Genomic DNA, 21,264 nt, shown 5'->3' with positions numbered 1-21,264 from the left:
CAGCAGCTTGTAAAGATCAGATCAACCAGCAAGGACAAGGAAAAAGTGCTTTCAGTTCTTAAATTTAAGTTCAGGGTGGTCCACACAGATTGCCTTCCTGGGACGTTGCATAGGAAGCACTGAAGAAAATTGAGGAAACAAAAAATGTTAAGAACTTGCAAAATGCTTACACTAGCGCTTTTTCTAAAGGTTATCCAATACATGCAAATATTACCCTACTTTTAAATAATTCTTTTCTGCATCCAAACTACTCCACACCTTTCCTACAGCCTTGAAAATGCTTCCAATCAGGGTGCCCAGACCCCAGGAGATTCCAAGGTAAGTTTTCAGTCCGTCAGTCATCAGGCTGCTATATTTGCTGACCTACTAGAATCCACTTTTGCTGTCATTTACTGAAGTGACATTATGTTGCCATATAGTTGTATTTCCTTTAAACAGCAAAAGCTTTCCAGAAGTTACAATCGATGCTTCTTGACTATTTGTCAACATTTGCATTTGAAAACTTTCGGATTACACTTTCAAACAATGTAGCTACCCTCTGGCACAGCAAGCATATATTGTCAATAGGTAAAAACAATGATTGCAGATGCTGGAAACCAAATTCTGGATTAGAGTGGTGCTGGAAAAGCACAGCAGTTCAGGCAGCATCCGAGGAGCAGGAAAATCGATGTTTCGGACAAAAGCCCTTCATCAGGAATACAGGCAGAGAGCCTGAAGGGTGGAGAGATAAATGAGAGGAGGATGGGGGTGGGGAGAAAGTAGCAGAGTACAATAGGTGAGTGGGGGTGGGGATGAAGGTGATAGGTCAGGGAGGAGGGTGGGAGAAGGTAGCAAAGAGTACAATAGGTGGATGGGGGTGGGATGAAGGTGATAGGTAAGAGAGGAGGGTGGAGTGGATAGGTGGAAAAGAAGATAGGCAGGTAGGACAAGTCATGGGGACAGTGCTGATCTGGAAGTTTGGAACTGGGATGAGGTAGGGGAAGGGGAAATGAGGAAACTGGTGAATTCCACATGGATGCCCTGGGGTTGAAATGTCAATAGGAGTGCCTCAAAAAGAAGCACTGGCAAATCATTTGATGTCACAGCAAAGCTTGATTTTCTCTTCCCCAGCAGACAATCATGTATTTTCAACAGGAAATTTTGGGCACTGAGATGACTCTAAATGGGAACCCGAGGTGTTTTTCTCCCTCGGAGTGCTGAGTTTGGGCTACATCTCTTGGGTGATGAGCATAAAAACCAAGGACCAAGCCACTTCATTTAAAATCCTGAAGATTCAACAGAGGTAAGCTGCATGCTTTTCAGTGTCACTTTGGTTCAATAGGTGAAGCATTCCTAAGGAACAATCGGTATGCCATGCTGGTGTTTTCAAAAGTATAGTCGAAATTGGGTTCCCATTATCTGGGAAATAATGAGCATAAAAACATTGTTGGCAGAATGAATGGGGCGGCTCAGTGGCTAGCACTGCTGCCTCACAGCACCAGGGTCCCACGTTCGATTCCAACCTCAGGCAACTGTCTGTATGGAGTTTGCAATTTCTCCCGCATCTGCCTGGGTTTCCTCTGGGTGCTCCAATTTACTCCCACAGTCCAAAGATGTGCAGATTAGGTGAATTGGCCATGCTAAGTTGCCCAAAGTATTCAGGGATGTGTACATTAAGGTAAATGTAGAGTAGTAGGGGAATGGGTTTGAGTGGGTTACTCTTCGGAGGGTCAGTGTGGACTTGTTAGGCCAAATGGCTTGTTTCCACACTGTAGGGCTTCTAAGAAGCACTAACCAGATCCCCAAATTTCCTGCTACAAATATCAAGTCAATCTTTAAATAAAATAAATTGACAATATAGATTTACCACAAAGTCCGTATTATGAGGTCAATTATACCTAGCAAAAGACTTTGCAATAAAACTTTCCTCACTAGAAATTCTTGCAGCTTTCTCATTGCTTCTACACCATTGACGCTTACAAGGAACAAAGTCCAACTATCTAAACCTTCCATGTGATTATCTGTGGGAGTTGTTCCGCAAAGTTCCAAAGCTATCTCTATTGATATAAAATTTTCTCACCAAGGTACAATCCTTGTATTGCAGGACGGGTTGCACCTGAACCAGAAGGGCACCAATAGCCTGGGAGGTGGGGGGGGGGTTTAAACTAATTTGGCAGGGGGATGGGATCTGGACTTGTAGTCCAGCAAGTAGGTTAGCTGTTTTTTAGGATGTCCAAGAATGTAGGGAGACTGTGGAGAAGGTAGCACTGACAGGGAGTACTTGCGGACACAGAGATGGGCTCAAGTGTGTATACTTCAACGCGAGTATCAGAAATAAGGTGGGTGAACTTAAGGCGTGGATCGGTACTTGGGACCAAGATGTTGTGGCCATCACGGAAATGTGGATAGAGGAGGGACAGGAATGGTTGATGGAGGTTCCTGGTTACAGATGTTTCAGTAAGATTAGGGAGGGTGGTAAAAAAAAAGGAGGTGGGGTGGCATTGCTAATTAGAAATGGTATAACGGCTGCAGAAAGGCAGTTCGAGGGGGATCTGCCTTTGGAGGTAGTATGGGCTGAAGTCAGAAATAGGAAAGGGGCAGTCACCTTGTTGGGTGTTTACTATAGGCCCCCCAATAGCAGCAGAGATGTGGAGAAACAGATTGGAAAACAGATTTTGGAAAGGTGCAGAAGCCACAGGATAGTAGTCAAGGGCGATTTCAACTTCCCAAATATTGATTGGAAGCTCTTTAGATCAACTGGATTGGACGGGGAGGTGTTTTTGCAGTGTGTCCAGGTAGCTTTTCTAACTCAGTATGTAGATTGTCCGACCAGAGGGGAGGCCATATTGGATTTGGTACTTGGTAACGAACCAGGACAAGTGATGGGCTTGTTAGTGGGTGAGCATTTTGGTGTTGGTGACCACAATTCTGTGACTTTCACCTTGGTTATGGAGAGAGATAGGTGCGTGCAACAGGGTAGGTTTTACAATTGGGGGAAGGGTAAATACAATGCTACAAGACAGGATCTGAGGAGCATAAGTTGGGAGCAACGACAGGGAAGGATGTTGTTGAAATGTGGAACTTTTTCAAGGAACAGATATGACGTGTCCTTGATATGTATGTACCTGTCAGGCAGGAAAGAGATGGTCGTGTGAGGGAACCTTGGTTGACGAGGGAGGTTGAATGTCTTGTAAAGAGGATGAAGGAGGCTTACATAAGGTTGAGGAAACAAGGTTCAGACAGAGCGTTGGAGGGATACAGGATAGCCAGGAGGGAGCTGAAGAAAGGGATTAGGAGAGCTAAGAGAGGGCATGAAAAATCTTTGGCGGGTAGGATCAAGGATAACCCCAGGGCTTTTTATGCGTATGTGAGAAACATGAGAATGATGAGAACGAGGGTAGGTCCAATCAAGGACAGTAGTGGGAGACTGTGTATTGAGTCGGAAGAGATAGGAGGGGTCTTGCATGAGTACTTTTCTTCAGTATTTACAAATGAGAGGGACCGTATTGTTGAAGAGGAGAGTATGAAACGGACTGGTAAGCTACAGGAGATACTTGTTAGGAAGGAAGATGTGTTGGGCATTTTGAAAAACTTGAGGATAGACAAGTCCCCCGGGCCTGATGGGATATATCCTAGGATTATGTGGGAAGCAAGACAGGAAATTGCAGAACCGTTGGCAATGATCTTTTCGTCTTCACTGTCAACGGGGGTGGTGCCAGGGGACTGGAGAGTGGCAAATGTTGTGCCCCTGTTCAAAAAAGGGAATAGGAATAACCCCGGGAATTATAGGCCAATTAGTCTTACTTCGGTGGTAGGCAAAATAATGGAAAGGGTAGTGAGGGATAGGATTTACGAGTATCTGAAAAGACACTGCTTGATTAGGGACAGCCAGCACGGATTTGTGAGGGGTAGGTCTTGCCTTACAAGTCTTATTGAATTCTTTGAGGTGGTGACCAAGCATGTGGATGAGGGTAGAGCAGTGGATGTAGTGTACATGGATTTTAGTAAGGCATTTGATAAGGTTCCCCATGGTAGGCTTATGCGGAAAATCAGGAGGCTTGGGATAGAGGGAAATTTGGCCAGTTGGATAGAGAACTGGCTAACCGGTCGAAGTCAGAGAGTGGTGGTAGATGGTAAATATTCAGCCTGGAGCCCAGTTACAAGTGGAGTTCTGCAGGGATCAGTTCTGGGTCCTCTGCTGTTTGTAATTTTTATTAATGACTTGGAAGAGGGAGTCGAAGGGTGGGTCAGTAAATTTGCAGACGATACGAAGATTGGTAGAGTTGTGGATAGTGAGGAGGACTGTTGTCGTCTGTAAAGGTACTTAGATATGATGCAGAGCTGGGCTGAGGAGTGGCAGATGGAGTTCAACCCTGTCAAGTGTGAGGTTGTCCATTTTGGAAGGACAAATAAGAATGCGGAATACAGGGATAACGGTAGGGTTCTTAGTAAGGTGGAGGAGCAGGGGGATCTTGGGGTCTATGTTCATAGCTCTTTGAAAGTTGCCACTCAGGTGGATAGAACTTGTAAGAAGGCCTATGGTGTATTAGCATTCATTAGCAGAGGGATTGAATTCAAGAGTCGTGAGGTGATGTTGCAGCTGTACAGGACCTTGGTAAGGCCACAGTTGGAGTACGGTGCGCAGTTCTGGTCGCCTCATTTTAGGAAAGATGTGGAAGCTTTGGAGAGGGTGCAGAGGAGATTTACCAGGATGTTGCCTGGAATGGAGAATAGGTCGTACGAGGATAGGTTGAGAGTGCTCGGCCTTTTCTCATTGGGACGGCGAAGGATAAGGAGTGACTTGATAGAGGTTTATAAGATGATCAGGGGAATAGATAGAGTAGACAGTCAGAGACTTTTTCCCCAGGTACAACAGAGTGTTACAAGGGGACATAAATTTAAGGTGAAGGGTGGAAGGTATGGGGGGGGGATGTCAGGGGTAGGTTCTTTACCCAGAGAGTGGTAGCGGCATGGAATGCGCTGCCTGTGGGAGTGGCAGAGTCAGAATCATTGGTGACCTTTAAGCGGCAATTGGATAGGTACATGGATAGGTGCTTAATTTAGGACAAATGTTCGGCACAACATCGTGGGCCGAAGGGCCTGTTCTGTGCTGTATTGTTCTATGTTCTATGTTCTAATTTGCACCAGCTACTGCTTAGCATTATTAACTAGACAGGGTATCGCATAACCTCCTATGTGTTTATTAAAATGTTGGTTCACCAGCTCTGCCAGAAGGTAAAAGGACTGGCCTTCACAAGAGACAGAATGTTGGTGTTGCTTAGCCAGAATCCCACATTATACATGTGAAGTTCATGATTGAAGTATGAGGAATCAAGTATGGCAATTATCAGTACACATCTATAAACTCACCAATTATAGACCCAAAGAAATGCTCACAGAATGAAGCAGAAACACTCTCAGTAGGCAGTGTCAATGGAGAGATGAGCAAACATTTTAGCTGTGAAACACATCATAGCTGATATATTAACTCATCTGTCTTCTCCACAGATGTTTTAGCATTTTGTCAATTATAGTGACTGTGCACCCAAAGTGGATTTTTGTTTGCATTACACTTCTGTTTATATTCAACTAAGTTCTGTAAGTTAAATTATAATATTTGAATCAAGATTCAGAGCTATTTTATATTGGAAAAATTGGCTGCAAGATCCTGGAAGCAGATATCAGTCAATAATAAGATAGAGTTCATCAACAAATACTTTTGCTTCTAAAACTGAAATTAAAAAGCAAACATTTATAACAGCTGGTTATTTAACAAAATTCAAATAATAATTGTGAAGCTTTAATAGTTTTGTTGTTGCACTCTCAACAATATTGTATTGTCATCTATCCATTATTCCACAAATTATTTTTATAATTAAGTTCAACGATTTCTCACGTTGCAGGTAGCAATACTCAATCAAGAAGTTAGAAAAAGCCATCTTAACATGCAAGACAATTAAAAGCAAGTTCTATTGGTGACTGTTCTTCGGATCCTAATGTACTAGAAAGAGAAGACTGAGACACGGTAATAACATTGCTAAAATTATTTCCAAGCCAAAGTAAAGGATTTGAGATCTTTTAATGATCTTTGAGCATGGGATCCTTCAGGCATCCATAAACGTAGGTTTAATTTGTCATATATTCACAGGTGGGAATCAATTAGTCTTTACAATCAAATAACGGATCTAAACTGAAAAGCTAACGTTATTTCTGCTTAATAGAGCCTACTGTCTATTTCCAGAAGCAGGTACCATTTTCTTTGATTTTTTAAATGTTCCAAAAATCGGTCAAAGGGAAATCCTGCATATGGAATTGCTCCTATCACTATACCAGAGATCTCTCCATAAAACCTCCAGAAATAGATATTTTATAGATCCTGCAATGCAGTGTTATATGATGGTTACTGTATTTTTTCAAAAATAGAGAATTAGAATCTATTGGGAATTTTATGAACCTGGCCATTCATTATCACCATAGCAAGCATTTCTTTGCGACTGAACCTAAATAATAACATACATAAAACCAAACTAGTGATTCATCTTGCAAAATTCATCATGATGCCTGATAGCGTTGACGTCATTTTGCTATTGTTGGAGCATTTCATTGTGCAAACTAAAAGGGTCTGTTCTTCAACTGTGGGGGGGAAAAAAGCACCTTCATAACTTTAATCAATGGGAGTCTATTAATTTATTAAAACAAGAGAACCTGAGTATAAAGCTATGGAGAGAGCTGAGTTATGGAGGAAACATCACCTGCAGCCAGTACTTAAAGAAAAATCACAACCAGCATCAAAATGAGAAGCTATTCATGGTCAAGGTATACATCTATAGTCAACAAAAAATTCTTTTTTGGAGGGGGACAGGAAGAAAACAAACAATTCTAATAAACAGCACAACTTGAATCAGTACTTCAATATGTAGCCATTGAATCTTTCCCTGTCTTTTTATTAGACTTCTACAATTAGTTGTATGATGCTGTCACAAAAAAAAAATCAAATGCAAAGATAGCATGCTCCTCGGCATTTTTGACATTATTTACAGGACATGCAATGCAACTAAGGACTGCAGTCTTGCAAAACCTTAGTATCATAAATTAACTAGATTCCCATTTTATCAGACAGATTGGATATATCTTATCAGAAAAGTGAATGGCTTGTGAACTGGTCTAATTAACTTAAGAAAAATGTATTCTCCAGTAGCATTCATCATGCCAATTTCAAAAATGGACACATACCATGTTCGCTTCTGAATTTTCAGCACATTAAAGCTATTCTGATATTACACATATTCAAGAATAAGAGATGCCGGAATAAATGGTGTATTGTTTGGAAAGAAAACAACAAAGCTCTACTTCAACAAGTGACATTAGCTTATTCTGATTTATTCTTTCATGGTTTACAGGTATTTCTGGCAATGCCAATACTTGCTCCCCATCCCTAATTGCTCTTGAACTAAGTAGTTTGGTAAGCTAGTTCAGAGGGCAGCAAGAAGTCAACCACATTATTGAGTCTGAAATCATGTATAGGACCAGACTGGGTAAGGATGGCTGTTTTCTTCCCCTGAAGGACCTTAGCGACTCAGATAGGTTTTTAATGGCAAAGATAAGTTTCACAGTCAGCATTTTTGAGACTCGCTTTTAACTCCAGATTTTTAGGAGTTGAATTTAAATTCCTGACAAATTGGATTTGTTCCCATCTCCATAGAGTATTAGCTGGGCTTCTGGTTTATTACCACTACAACACTGCATTCCTTGAAATTATTTGCGTTTGAAACAGAAATAGGATAAACCAGATACCAAATCATTTTATTGCAATAACTTCCTTCCATAGTGTGAAACCAGACTTGAATTTGACCAGCAAAAATGTGCAAAGATCAGGTCAATAAATACAGACATGGTGCCTGTATACTTCCAAATGCTCAAATAATCCTTTAGAATTTCCTGAATTACACAACTGGATATGATTTTCAAAAGAAAACTGTTTTTAGATATTTTGACCAGGTTACAAAACACATATAACTCAAAACAATTCAATATAAAATTAAACATTAAATGAAAACAGCTGCTTAATTTTGTAGAAAACAGGTAAGGAGGTGAAAAGGAACCGAAATAAAAGCCAGCAAGATTTTTCAATGTAGACAGTATTTTGGCAATGTTCAATTTTTGATGGAACTATATTAAATTGAACCAGTTTTGAAGTTGATGAAAGAGAATTGACTTCAAATAGTCAGACGACTTCATTGTAAGGCAGAACTTCAGAGTGAAATAAAAAGTCAAAAGACAACAGGCACATGAGGAAACAATCTTGTGCGACTACAAGACATACCAATGAAAAAGACAAAGACAATTCCCTCCATGAAAATACTTTGTAGCTACAATATGTTTAGTTCAAACACTGTGCAAAACACAACAGGATTGAATTCTGTTGCATATTACAGCAAGAATCAAACAAAAATTAACACATAAATTAAATCCACAGACCTCTAAGTAAGCATCTTGAACAAAAGACTTGTCTGTCTGTTATTTATGGTTTAGCTTTCCAGACACTTTCTGCAGTTTTTGCTGCAGGATTTTTTCGCTGACCCAGAGATGATTAACCTGGTGCTGTAAACTTATATTTTTAAAACGAGTAATGTAAACTTCGCTTTTTTTTAAGGGAAGCAAAGCCTCTGAAAACCATTTCTGATAAAACAAAAATGTTAATTCAGTGGCTTTAGCTTTTTTTAAAAAAAACAAAGCCCAGTCTGACTATATTTGCAAATGGTCTAATTCCCCTAAATACCATTTCAGGGAAAAAAACAAACGCGCCTCTGCTAGTTGATGTCTAAACGTAACTACTCAAGTTTCCCTTCTCCTCCTCTTCACAACTCCTCAACATCATAAAAAGTATAAAGCTGTCAGCAAATCTCGTGCTCTGTTCCATCATCAAAAAAAAGAGCAGAGGAACATAGGAAATTTGCTCAAGTTGATTTGAGTTGTACGTCCTGAATAGAACTGCATTCAATGTTTCTGCTTGCAAGTTCATGTCAATCTACAAATCAAGTTCCAGATAATGCTAAATAATCCAACACTACAGGATCATCTCCAGTACTAATTCTTGAACACCAGGAAAGTATTGCGCATTGATTATGTTACTTTCTGTCTACTAATAAGCTCAAGTCTTTGCCCATTTTGCTTGCAGAACAAAATTTTGTTATTTAACCTCATAAGCATCTTTTAGTTTTTAACGTGTATACCAGATGTCCCATAACCATGGCTTTCAATTGTCAACCAACCTTCACAAGCATAATTTCATACTTCTGCTCACCACTGTAGTCAATTTTGCAGTCAGGCAATACCCATGTTATAAGCCTTGCATAAATTCATTACTACTTGGTTTTATTTCCAAGATCTCCCTGTAATCAAGAATTTCACTTGTCCTTTTTTGATCATTTGCACCCGACTTCTATCTTTAAAAGATTTATTGAACGTGTACCCACTGTTTTTGTTCCACTCATGCATATTGACAGTATATTTCCTGTTACTATGCTTCTTCCCGATATTAAATACTTCTGCTACTCCACGAATAGAACTATAGAATCCTGACAGTTCAGATAGAGGCCTTTCAGCCCATCGAATCTGCAACGAATTTCTGAATACCAGATTCCATCCTATCCCTGTAACCTTGCATCTCCCATGGCTCATCCACCTGATCTGCACATCTCTGGAAATGACGAGGCATTTTCCCCATGGCTAATCCACCTAACCTGCACACCTTTGGATGATAGGAAACTGGAGCATCTGGAGGAAACCCACACAGACATGGGGAGAATGCGCAAACTCCACACAAGGCTGGAATTGAGCCCAGGTCCCTGGTACTTTGAGGCAGAAGTGCTAACCACTGCACTAGCATACATTATTCATTTTGCCATATTCCCCATTAAATTTGATATTTAATACTTCAACATCATCATTCAGGGCATCCAAGATCAAGCAACTTTTATATATGGAAAGACTCCAGGTACATCTGTGATATTCCATTACCCATGTCTTCTCAATCTGAGAAACATTAGTTTATCCATACTCTTTGCTTTCTGTTCCCCAATATTCAATTATGTTGTCTTTAGTATACAATTAATTTATAGCAAGTCTCTTAGATAATACCTTACTGTGTCTTTTGAAAATTCTTATGAAATATTCACATTGTTACATTTATCTAAATTATTTGATGTCTCAAGTTAATCAATGTAACATGCCTTTCACAAATGAATATCTTTGATTATGTCATGACTTTTCAAGCATTCACTAATTTTATTCTTTTCTACATATTCTAGAAACTCATCTATAACAAAACCAAAAAGAATTCGCAAATACATTTTTTATTGTTTTCATATTGGAATTTTAAAAATGAACACCGGTGTAACATTTGTTGTTGTTCAATTCTGTGTGGCACAGCTCTCATATCTCCATAATGGCCACTGCTTAGGAAATTATTTTTCCATTACATTTGTCTAATATTCTGATTGAGATACTGAAAATCAGACTTGAAGGGACAATGCAACACAACTCGAAACAATTATAGAAAAAAAATGCGAAGTTATTTTTATTTTTCAAAATACATATTGAACTAATACTTAGAAATATTTTAACACAGTGAATCAAATACTATCATAGATCATTATTTCCATTATTGTCGCCTGAAATTATAGTCAGTCTACCCCCCTATTTTTATCAAGTTGAGCCTATTTGTTCTCATAAGGAACAATGCAAACTCTTCACTAGAATAATAATCTTTTAAAGCACACCTACACAATTCAACTGGACATTACTTCCTCAAAGAGATTGAAACCACACAAGCCTTAGTCACCCCACCAACATTCTGGAGGTCTTTGTAGCCTCTGTTATGTCACACTCTTCCCTCAAAGTACTGGGCAAATAACCTGCTAATCTTTGGAATGACCTCTCTATAATTTACTGCCCAAAATAAGGCAAAGTGGCACAGAACACATTCTCTCATACTTCTGCTTCCCCTAATTACATTGTATATTTGTGTACAGAGATACAGCATAAATCCACACTCCAAATTAAAGTAGAAAGCTTGACTAAATCAGTGCAGAGTAGCATCAAAACAATTGCTTTCTACCTTGAAATCCTACTTCCCTCTTCCTTAGCTCACTTCTTCCCTCATGCTGAAATACTGTTTACTAGCACCTGATGACTTTCAGTCTCACCAAAATGATTTGCTCTACATAGCGACTGCACATATGAAGTATATGCTGTTACCTCTTGAACCTGCTTCTTCTTAATCATAATGGTCGGTCCTGAAAATTGACACCTCATGTGGTATGTTGGAGTTGCCACATTATAACTTTGCAAGAGCCACTGCCCGAGTCTGAAGAGAGTCAGTAAAGGTGATCCAAAATCTATTAAACCTCTGAACATTTAACATTACAGCGCAGTACAGGCCATTTGGCCCTCGATGTTGCGCCGCCCTGTCATACTAATCTGAAGCCCATCCCACCTACACTATTCCATGTACGTCCATATGTCTGTCCAATGACTACTTAAATGCACTTAAACTTGCCAAATCTACTACCGTTGCAGGCAAAGCATTCCATATCCTTACTACTCCGAGTAAAGAAACTACCTCTGACATGTGTCTCATATTTATCTCCCCTCACTTTAAAGTGGTGTCCCCTCGTGTTTGCCGTTCCCACACTTGGAAAAAGGCTCTCCCTGTCCACCCTATCTAACCCTCTGATTATCTTGTATGTCTCTATTAAGTCACCTCTCAATATTCTTCTCTTTAACGAGAACAGCCTCAAGGCCCTCAGCCTTTCCTCGTAAGACATTCCTTCCATACCAGGCAACATCCTAGTAAATCTCCTCTGCACCCTTTCCAAAGCTTCCATATCCTTCTTATAACGCGGTGACTAGAACTGTAAACAATACTCCAAGTGTGGCCGTACCAGAGCTTTGTACAGCTGTAGGATAACCTTCTCGTTCCAGAACTCAATCCCTCTATTAATAAAGGCCAAAACACTGTATGCCTTCTTAACAACCGACAATCTGGGTGGCAACTTTCAGGGATCTGTGTACATGGACACTGAGATCTCTCTGCTCATCTGCACTCCCAAGAATCTTACCATTAGCCCAGTACTTTGCATTCCGATTACTCCGTCCAAAGTGTATCACCTCACACTTATCCACATTAAACTCCATTTGCCACCTCTCAGCCCAGCTCTTAATCCTATCTATGTCTCTCTGCAACCTACTGGATCCTTCGTCACTATCCACAACTCCACTGACCTTAGTGTCATCCGCAAATTTACTAACCCACCCTTCTAAGCCCTCATCCAGGTCATTTATAAAAATGACGAACAGCAGTGGACCCAACACCAACCCTTGCGGTACGCCGCTAGTAACTGGACACTAAGATGAACATGTTCCATCAACTACAACCCTCTGTTTTCTTTCAGCAAGCCAATTACTGATCCAAACTGCTATGTCTCCCACAATCTAAGACAATGTCAATGCTCGATTATCCTTTACAATAGCAGACAAGGATAGTAAAAGTACCCTTTGCCTGTTCTAATCATTCTCTCCCATGCCTGTATGAAGTTTGGCATTCAGACACAAGCTCTTTTTGCACAGCTTAAGTGTAAAGTGGCAGCAAAATGAACATGAATACACAACCATCCCTGCACCCCATGACAGATTGAGTAGGATTGAAAATACTTCAAACCGAAAATTGAATGAACCCTGCAGTAGATGTTACAAACATAATCATTAAATAAAATATAGCTATATCCTATTTAAACAAAGGCATTAAAAAGGGTGCTCGTGAAAATGGACATGACCTGAAGTGCCAAGTCACTTGTCTTGGGATATTTATTGTTTGATGAATGCAAATTCAAAGAACTTCTTACTTGATAACATGCATTCTATCACCCCTGCATAACAGTTTAAAATAAGGCCAATTAACCATAATTAGCAAGAAGTATTTTTGTTACAACATTGCCGTGAACTCCTGGGTAGTGGAGTAAGGTTTAAAAGAGCTCTTAACCTAAGTGCTCCATGGATAGATCCGTAACTATAACTTGACAAAACCAGTTCCACATTGGTTCTGTTGTGGGTAAAATGCCAAGAAGCAATACAAACGTTTGCCTGCAGACAGAAGGAAAATTTGAGGGAAATTTAGACTTCTTCTGTACAACTCAGAATGATGAGCTAAAGTGAAATGTTATCAAGGTGTTTAGATTTAGTCTCAGTTGTGTTCAGTCAATCAATCTCAATAATTTAATACTCTTTTACAGAACCTCCTTAATATATATTTTCTTTAAAAATAAAATCATTCACCCAAAGAAGCAAGGGTTTCTGCATGCCAGGGTGAAAATACTCTTGAGTAACCTGTTGAGAAGCATGCTCATTTTTAATACAATAATATCCAACAATAACTGTTTGCATTTTTGTAATGTCTTTCGCACATTAAATTGTCCCAAAGCCCTTCACAGATGTGCAATCTGGGAAAAAAATGTTCAAAGGAGATATTTGGAAGGATGAGTAAAAGCCTGGTCAAAGAGTTGGGTTTTTAGGATCTTAAAGGAAGAGAGGGAGGCGGAGAGGCCTAATAACAAATTTCCAGAGTGTAGTGCCTAGACAGCTGAAGGCATGGCAGCCAACGATGGGGTGAAGGGAGTGGGAGATGCACAAGAGGCCAGAGTGGGAGGAACGCAGAGTTCTTGGAGGGTTGTAACACCCTTACCTCCCCCCTGTCTTGAAGATGAGATCAGCATTTGGTGCTCCTTTCGGATGCTGATACCGTGGTCGACGCTCACGATTGGTATTTGCTGGAGCTGGACGCTGTGCCAGGGATTGTAACATCTCTGTAACAATAATTTAAAATTATTAGGAGAAACATTGCAACATAAAAGGTTTATTCTCATTTTCTAGTGCTTCCAAAATTTTCATTTAGCTGAAAATGTGGGACAAAGGAAGTTAAGGCACCAAAAAAGAAAAATGCTCAATATGTAAAGTTGATAAATAAAGGTTCCTCTCGCTTTAACCCTTGTATTAACTATAGGATTCCTTCAATTATACTTCAATTATGATTTTCAGGATAAGGACAAGTAAATTACTGCTGCTGAATCAGAAAGGATTAAATTAGGCAGTTGGTTCTGATATAACATGATAGCCCTGTTCTCGTGCGATCTTGTGTTATAAGAAAACCGCACAATAGCCATGCCAGGTAAACTAATGGCGCAGGAATCATGGTATAGCCAAGTCAGGTTAGGAAAGTTTGCATTCTACTAGTAATGGTCTAAATTCTTCAATCGCATAAGGCAATTCACATTAAAGAACATGCATTATGGTAGAACCGACTGAATAGTTTTGTTTTATCTCTCTCCTCGAGAAGCTATGGGCTCATGTTCTTGCCTATTCAAACAGCAGCAAAAGAAACAGAGAAGCACTAGGGCTTTTTAACCATTCAAGCATTTCCATTAACAACATGTATCTATTCAGAATTGTCATCAATAATACAATATTATTGCTTCACAGAGCAAGTCGAAACCAAGGCAAAACCTAGATGGTGAATGGCCCCTGTGCTAAAAATCAATTCTTCCAATTTTCCACACCAACAAAAGCAAAAAGGTTGTAGTTTTGGATCAATGGTGGTGTCAATCCTGTTGGCTGCTTGAACACTTTTTCCAGCCAATTTGAAACAGGTTTGAACCAAATCAATGCACACGTGACGTACAAAGCTGAAACCAAATTGTTTTCAAGCCTAAATTAACCAATGGGGTGAATAAATCACTTATAACGATATAACTGAATTTTAAGCTTGTGCTCAGTAGTGGTTGAGAAATTCCCCTTTTCTTTTAAGAAAGGAGTCTATGATGTAACACAAGTGGCACTCTTCCTGTCCAAACAGAGGATTCTACGATTAGAGATTAAAAGTCTCTGGCTCCCACGACTTCGGACTGCTCTATACAACATAGTTTTGGGAAAGGTGTTGACAGGTTGAACACAGCCAGCCTCTGCAAAAATCCAAAAATACATCTTGGGAGACTAAGCATATTGTTACTTCCAAGTCCAAGTCTCACAGGGCGCTAGTGAATATAATGCCATTTTTATGCAAAAATAAATCTACAGCAGATTTGAATCGCCTGACAGCACTCACCATCCAAGTAGGCAAGAGGAATAGAGATGGTGGGTAGGAAGGGAAGAGATTTGCTACCAGTGAAACAATACTCCAAGTTGTCACTTTGAGGAGCTGGAAAATCCCTTCTAAGTTTCACTGCTCTCTAACTTTCAGGAGGATAACTAACTGACCGTACACAATAATTTCAGTGGCGAAGTGTGTTTTGCTATGCATCCATCAGTTAAGATTCAGAGTATTATAGATTGAGGTAAATAAACTAAGTGTGTAATGGACTGAGGACCTACATGCAGAGAGAGGGGAAAAGCAATTTGTCTAAACTGGTTCAAGGCAGCATATTTCTCAGCATTGTTTTTGCATATGTTTCTCCACACCTCTCGGTGTCCTAATGAACAAATAAGGAAAAATAAATAACATTTCCAAGCAGGAATGCTGAAACAAAGTGAAAGAGGAGCAATTTGAAATCTTGTAAGAAACTGTCTATCTAATTAATTGTGCAATAATTCAAGTAATTTAATAAAATCATTTAATAACATTAAGTTGTTATCTCAAAGCCAAGACTGGTAACATGCTATGTTCAAAAAAGTGTCCATAAGCTTAGCAATGTTTCATCTAACCACTGCCAAAAATAGTTCAAATAATGTGAGATCTTACTTATTTACAAGACCCTGTGCCTCCAAGCCCAACACAGAAGAATTTTAATAGCACAGGAGTTCATCAAAACATCAAAGCAGAAGCTCTGCGGGCTCCAACTTAAACATCCTGCATGTTGCCAGTCATAACTTTTAAGTTCATGAAAACAAGTGCTTGATTTTTAAAAGATTACTTAAATATTCTTGCATTTCATTCTTTATTCCTCCTCTGTTTTGTCTCAATTCCTTTTCTTCCTCATTTTATTCAGTATGTCAGAGTCATAGAGATGTACAGCATGGAAACAGACCCTCCGGTCCAACCCGTCCATGCCGACCATATACCCCAACCCAATCTAGTCCCACCGGCCAGCACCCGGCCCATATCCCTCCAAACCCTTCCTATTCAAATACCCATCCAAATGCCTCATAAATGTTGCAATTGTACCAGCCTCTGGCAGCTCATTCCATACACATACCACCTTCTGCGTGAAAACGTTGCCCCGTGGGTGTCTTTTATATCATTTCCCCTCTCACCCTAAACCTATGCCCTCTAGTTCTGGACTCCCCGGCCCCCAGGGAAAAGACTTTGTCTATTTATCCTATCCATGTCCCTCATAACTTTGTAAACCTCTAAGGTCACCCCTCAGCCTCCGACGCTTCAGGGAAAACAGACCCAGCTTGTTCAGCCTCTCCTTATAGCTCAACTCCTTCCACCCTGGCAACATCCTTGTAAATCTTTTCTGAACCCTTTCAAGTTTCACAACATCTTTCCTATAGGAAGGAGATCAGAATTGCACGCAATATTCCAACAGTGGCCTAACCAATGTCCTGTACAGCCGCAACAAGACCTCCCAACTCCCATACTCAATACTCTGACCAATAAAGGAAAGCATACCAAACGCCTTCTTCATTATCCTACCTACTTGCGACTCCACTTTCAAGGAGCTATGAACCTGCACTCCAAGGTCTTTGTTCAGCAACACTCCCTAGGACCTTACCAACCCTGCCGAAGCTCCTTGAGGTGAAAGGTATCAGCTTCGGACACCTTTCCCAAGTGACCATTTCTTTGTGTAAACAGTGGAATGATTTCAGCCATATTTGTGTTCGAGATTACTCTATCAAATCTAAATTAGCAGTTTTACCCTGATTGAGCAAATGAGTAAACCCTGCTTCAACAAGAGTGAGTTTTACCCACTCAACTTGTCGTAACACTGGAAATGACATGAATAGTGGAAATATGCAATGATGAGCAAATAAATCCTAGAGTAGTGTATTGTATTAGGTATTCCCAATATATCAGTGAAACATGGTACAGCACTGCACATTATGCACTCAAATTAAAACAAACGTATTACTGATCTTGCTCTTTCTCATATACATTAATGAAGTAAACCTTGACACACAGGGAACAATTTCAAAGTTTGCTGACAAGGAGAAACTTGGTAGTGTTGTGATCTAAGAGAAGCAGATTGTAGAACTTCTCAAGGGCAACCATGAATGCACAAAAAACACTGGCCTTTCTAGTAATGCTCACATTCCAGGAACTAATGAAAACAAAATTGAAGTTAATCTACTTGGACATACATAATTCATTGTATAGATCAAGTTCTGTGCAAAATTGCAACTGTTAACATTTTCTCAAACTTTTCAAATCTATAGCTGTTTCAAATATGACATCTATTTTCAGGTTATAACAATAATTACATTTACATTTAATACTATGTGCACACAGTCTGATGGCAACCTGAAGTGATTAAAAAATAGGTATTGATCACAAGAAAAAGAGAAATGCTAAAATTATATTCAAAATGTTGACAAAGTATTTAAAGAACCTGAAACATACTTGTTCCTTAAATAAATTTTACTTGAAAATTGTTTCCAAATTTCTAAAGATTTAGTGTATTTTTCTAACCTCACCAAAATACTTAAAGAGGAAATACTTTACAGAATACTATTTCAGGTAAAACATGAACATCTGGAAAGTACATGAATAGGAAAGGTTTGGAGGGATATGGGCCAGGAGCAGGCAGGTGGGACTAGCTTAATTTGGGATTATATTCAGCATGGACGGGATGGACAGAAGAGTCTGTTTTTGTGCTGAATGACTGATTCTATGGAGCAAGGTCTTCCATTTTGCTAGAACTTTCCAATGGCATTAGCTGCAGAAAATGTTCCTGTACATCCACATCCACTTCAAACAGGTTGTTTGTGTTCCCAGAGATTCCTGACTGTAGGAAACCACAGCACAGTTTGAGAAATCTGCGTTCCAAACCTGTGCTGCAATCGCACAAGGCACCTGGCCAGATCTTTTAACATGTAGGCAATATTATAAATTAAATTCTTCTCCCAGATTTTAAGAGCTTCTCCTGCCTATGCTGATAGACTCCAGCTGAAGTTCCAAACAATTAAAGCTTACATTTGGGATCTGTACAGTTATTAATGATTATGCGCCATCATAGGCTTTCAGTTATGCAGACTTTTTTCCTACAAAATTGCATGCATAACTATATGATACAAAGACTAGAATTCAGTAACTTCTAGCCATATTCCTACTTCCTAGACAATCATCACTAACAGTTTTATCAAAGTTTAACTCAAAGCAAGATTGGGAAACATGTAAACCAGTTGGCAAATACATGTGTGCCAGTTGGAATAAATCAGCCCTGATTATATTTGCTTGAACTCCTGAAGCTGTGAATACTGCAAACTGGAAACAGGTTAGCACAGTCCCAAATCTCAGCTCAGCTGACAGTGCAGCGTAGACATAATGGATGTACCAATATACATAATAGATTATAAACCAAAACATTTATTTTTAGTTGCAGAAAGACTGCTCCGATCACTTTCTAGTTTAATGACAAACACTCCAGAATTACTGCAAGCTCTTTCCTCCCACTTTCTTACCCTGGTAATCTTCCTGTTCTTGCCGTTCATTAATATCGAGCGTCAGCTTCTTCATACGCATTCTTTCTTCTTGTTCTGCCTGTTGCTGATTCCAGTGATTTGCAGCAAGCTGCGAATTCATTGGTACGTTCAGTATTTTAAACTGGATAAAAAGAATTTAAACGGTCAGAAAATGGATTTTACACAGATGGTTAATGACATAGCAAAGCCTAACAATCGTTTTCTGCAGAATTACAACCTGTGTTCTGAAACTATTAAATGAATCAACTATACAGTTTCTTGACAAATGATGTGTTTCATCTCCGTTTCATCTGCTGCAAAAATAACTCAACTTGGGTTAAAAGTCAACATTAATTAGTTATAATTTTAATTAGTTACAAATCACACAACACCAGGTTATAGTCCAACAGGCTTAATTGGAAGCACTAGTTTTTGGAGCGCTGAAGGAGCGTCATTCTGAAAGCCAGTGCTTCCAATTAAACCTGTTGGACTATAACCCGGTGTTGTGCGATTTGTAACTTTGTACACCCCAGTCCAACACCGGCATCTCCAAATCAATTTTAATTATTCTTCCTTCACAGCCAAGGTTTTACATCAAACTTATTTGGCAGAAATCACAACCCAATTTCTGTGAGAATTGAGTCCAGATTTGTCTACTTCAAAGCAGCCAAAAATAAGCTCGTAAGAGATAGAGAAAACTTTACACCAATAGGTCAGTGAGTTTTACTGATGGTGTATACTGTAGTCTAATAGCTGAGGTTAGTGATTATTCTGGGTTTAATTGGATTCCCAAGTGATCTGTAAATTATATTCATGTCTGACAGTAATTTTCCACAGAACTGTTTTTTCCTTTCCTTTTCTGTTACAGGGATAAAATTCCATTATTTTGGACGCCCTTGATAATTTGCAATTAATGAATCTTCATAATAGCTGCGGAAGAGGAGAGGCATCACCCAAGCATCACCCTGACTTTTACACATTAGCCAACTTGCGAACGAGGTCAACACAAAAGCTTCCTGACCTACATCATTCAAATAAATCTTGTAGCTTTAAATATAATTGGTTTAAATAAAAGTGCATTTGCATTGGGAGAACAATCACAGTTGGAGTGCAATGACAGCAGCAATGTCTCAGAGATAGTTGCTATAGGCTAATACATTACAAAGACATCTGAATGATGGTAAGGACGATTACAGAAGCAGAGGCAGCAGCAGTTGCCAATTGCAAGATAATAATGAAGATGAAGAGAGGGGGAAATCTGAATGATAAATCTATCAAGCACTTCAGTCTGCGTTATCAGCAGCTGCTCCAGTGGCAAAAACAAATAATTTGTCTTCCACCTTATGGTATGTAGGCGTTCAGTTAAGTTTCATTAGAATGTATTCAGATAATCCACATGCAGACAGTTGAAACTTAGTGGTATACATTCTCCTCTGTTGATTTTTGTTCCATTTTCATCTGAAAATTGAGCAGTTTAAAATGAAGCTTGTGTCTATAGATTCCTGGTAAACTGATCTTTGATTTTTAACAGCATACACCCCGGTACTTAGAACAAACCATCCTATCTGTAGCACATGACTTGATGTAAACAAGTGGCATGACTTGAGACACTGCCACCTTTCATCAACATTCGAATAATCTAACACTCAAACTTGTGACTTGTTCTTTGGTACACTGCTTGTGCATTTATAGCAAACATTGTTGAAACCTCCTTAACAGCCACAATGACTCTGCAAGAATATAATGTTAAAAAACACACAACACCTGGTTATAATCCAACAGGTTTAATTGGAAGCACTAGCTTTCGGAGCGCTGCTCCTCATCGGGTGGTTGTGGAGTTATAAGATCTTCAGACACAGAATTTATAGCAAAAGTTTACAATGTGATGTAACTGAAATTATACATTGAAAAAGATTGGATTGTTTGTTAAGTTGCTCGTCTTTTAGAATGAACATGTTAGTTTCAATTCTTTCATATATAAATTCCAGAACTTCTTTACAGTTACATTCTCAAGTGAGCTTTAACAATTCGTGTCACCTGATGAAGGAACAGCGCTTTGAAAGCTAGCACTTCCAAATAAACCTTTTGGACTATAACCTGGTGTTGTGAGATTTTTAACCTTTGTCCACCCCAGTCCAACACCAGCATCTCCAAATCAAGGATATAATGACTGCTTGCAGGATGTATTACCCTGAAAAAAAAAAGTATGCCGACACACGTCCTTTAATGCATCACAACATCAGCCAGCCTGAATAGAAATTAGAGGGGATCCAAGAAATGTAATTTAAGAAATCGATTTTAATGGGCTTTTTAAGAGGAGGCTATTAGGAGCTAGATACATGGTGAAAGATGTTGACAGCAATGATGTTGACAGCTATTCAGTTCCTTCAGTATATGGATGATCCAGTTCCATGGATGATTTAAAATTGTTGCTGGGTGTGTGTACTTCAGCATTTAGAGGAATCTCGAGTACCCAGCATTCGATTATCTGAACATCGGATTATTCAGCAAGATCACATGGTCCTGATGCTTGGCTAATCTATATTATCCAGCATTCGATTATCCAGAATTCAATTAATGGAACAGAAAACTCCCCAACTTTGTCCTTCGGAT

General features: G+C 39.3%; 1 protein-coding gene and 1 long non-coding RNA gene across 10 annotated transcripts in view; one reads left to right on the top strand and one right to left on the bottom strand.

The window, feature by feature from the left end:
* The window catches only part of upf2 (UPF2 regulator of nonsense mediated mRNA decay), a 102,364-nt gene that overhangs the window by 3,848 nt on the left and 77,252 nt on the right, over positions 1-21,264 (bottom strand). For all 5 annotated transcript variants that reach the window (XM_087999347.1, XM_087999345.1, XM_087999346.1 and 2 more), the window contains 2 exons: positions 18,652-18,793; positions 13,721-13,841 (listed from right to left, as the gene is read on the bottom strand). In XM_087999347.1, the coding sequence (XP_087855473.1) occupies positions 13,721-13,841; positions 18,652-18,793 (263 nt within the window). The remainder of the gene's footprint in view (positions 1-13,720; positions 13,842-18,651; positions 18,794-21,264) is intronic.
* LOC122561859 (uncharacterized) overlaps positions 1-21,264 on the top strand; it is a 48,452-nt gene that overhangs the window by 5,056 nt on the left and 22,132 nt on the right. The window contains exons 1-4 of one of the 5 annotated variants that reach the window (XR_015761048.1): positions 1,027-1,282; positions 5,883-6,004; positions 6,128-6,226; positions 19,520-19,685. This is a non-coding gene — a long non-coding RNA (uncharacterized LOC122561859). Of the gene's footprint in view, positions 1-1,026; positions 1,283-5,882; positions 6,005-6,127; positions 6,227-19,519; positions 19,686-21,264 lie in introns of those variants that run through there. The other 4 variants (XR_015761049.1, XR_015761047.1, XR_006315131.2 and 1 more) reach the window with 4 other exon arrangements.

This window comes from Chiloscyllium plagiosum, unplaced genomic scaffold (genome assembly GCF_037043375.1).
Source record: "Chiloscyllium plagiosum isolate Xiang-an unplaced genomic scaffold, Cpla_swu_hap1 HiC_scaffold_23, whole genome shotgun sequence".
Classification (NCBI taxonomy): Eukaryota; Metazoa; Chordata; class Chondrichthyes; order Orectolobiformes; family Hemiscylliidae; genus Chiloscyllium; species Chiloscyllium plagiosum.
Note: the sequence above shows the minus strand (reverse complement) of the source record. Positions and strands in the feature narration are given on the sequence as shown.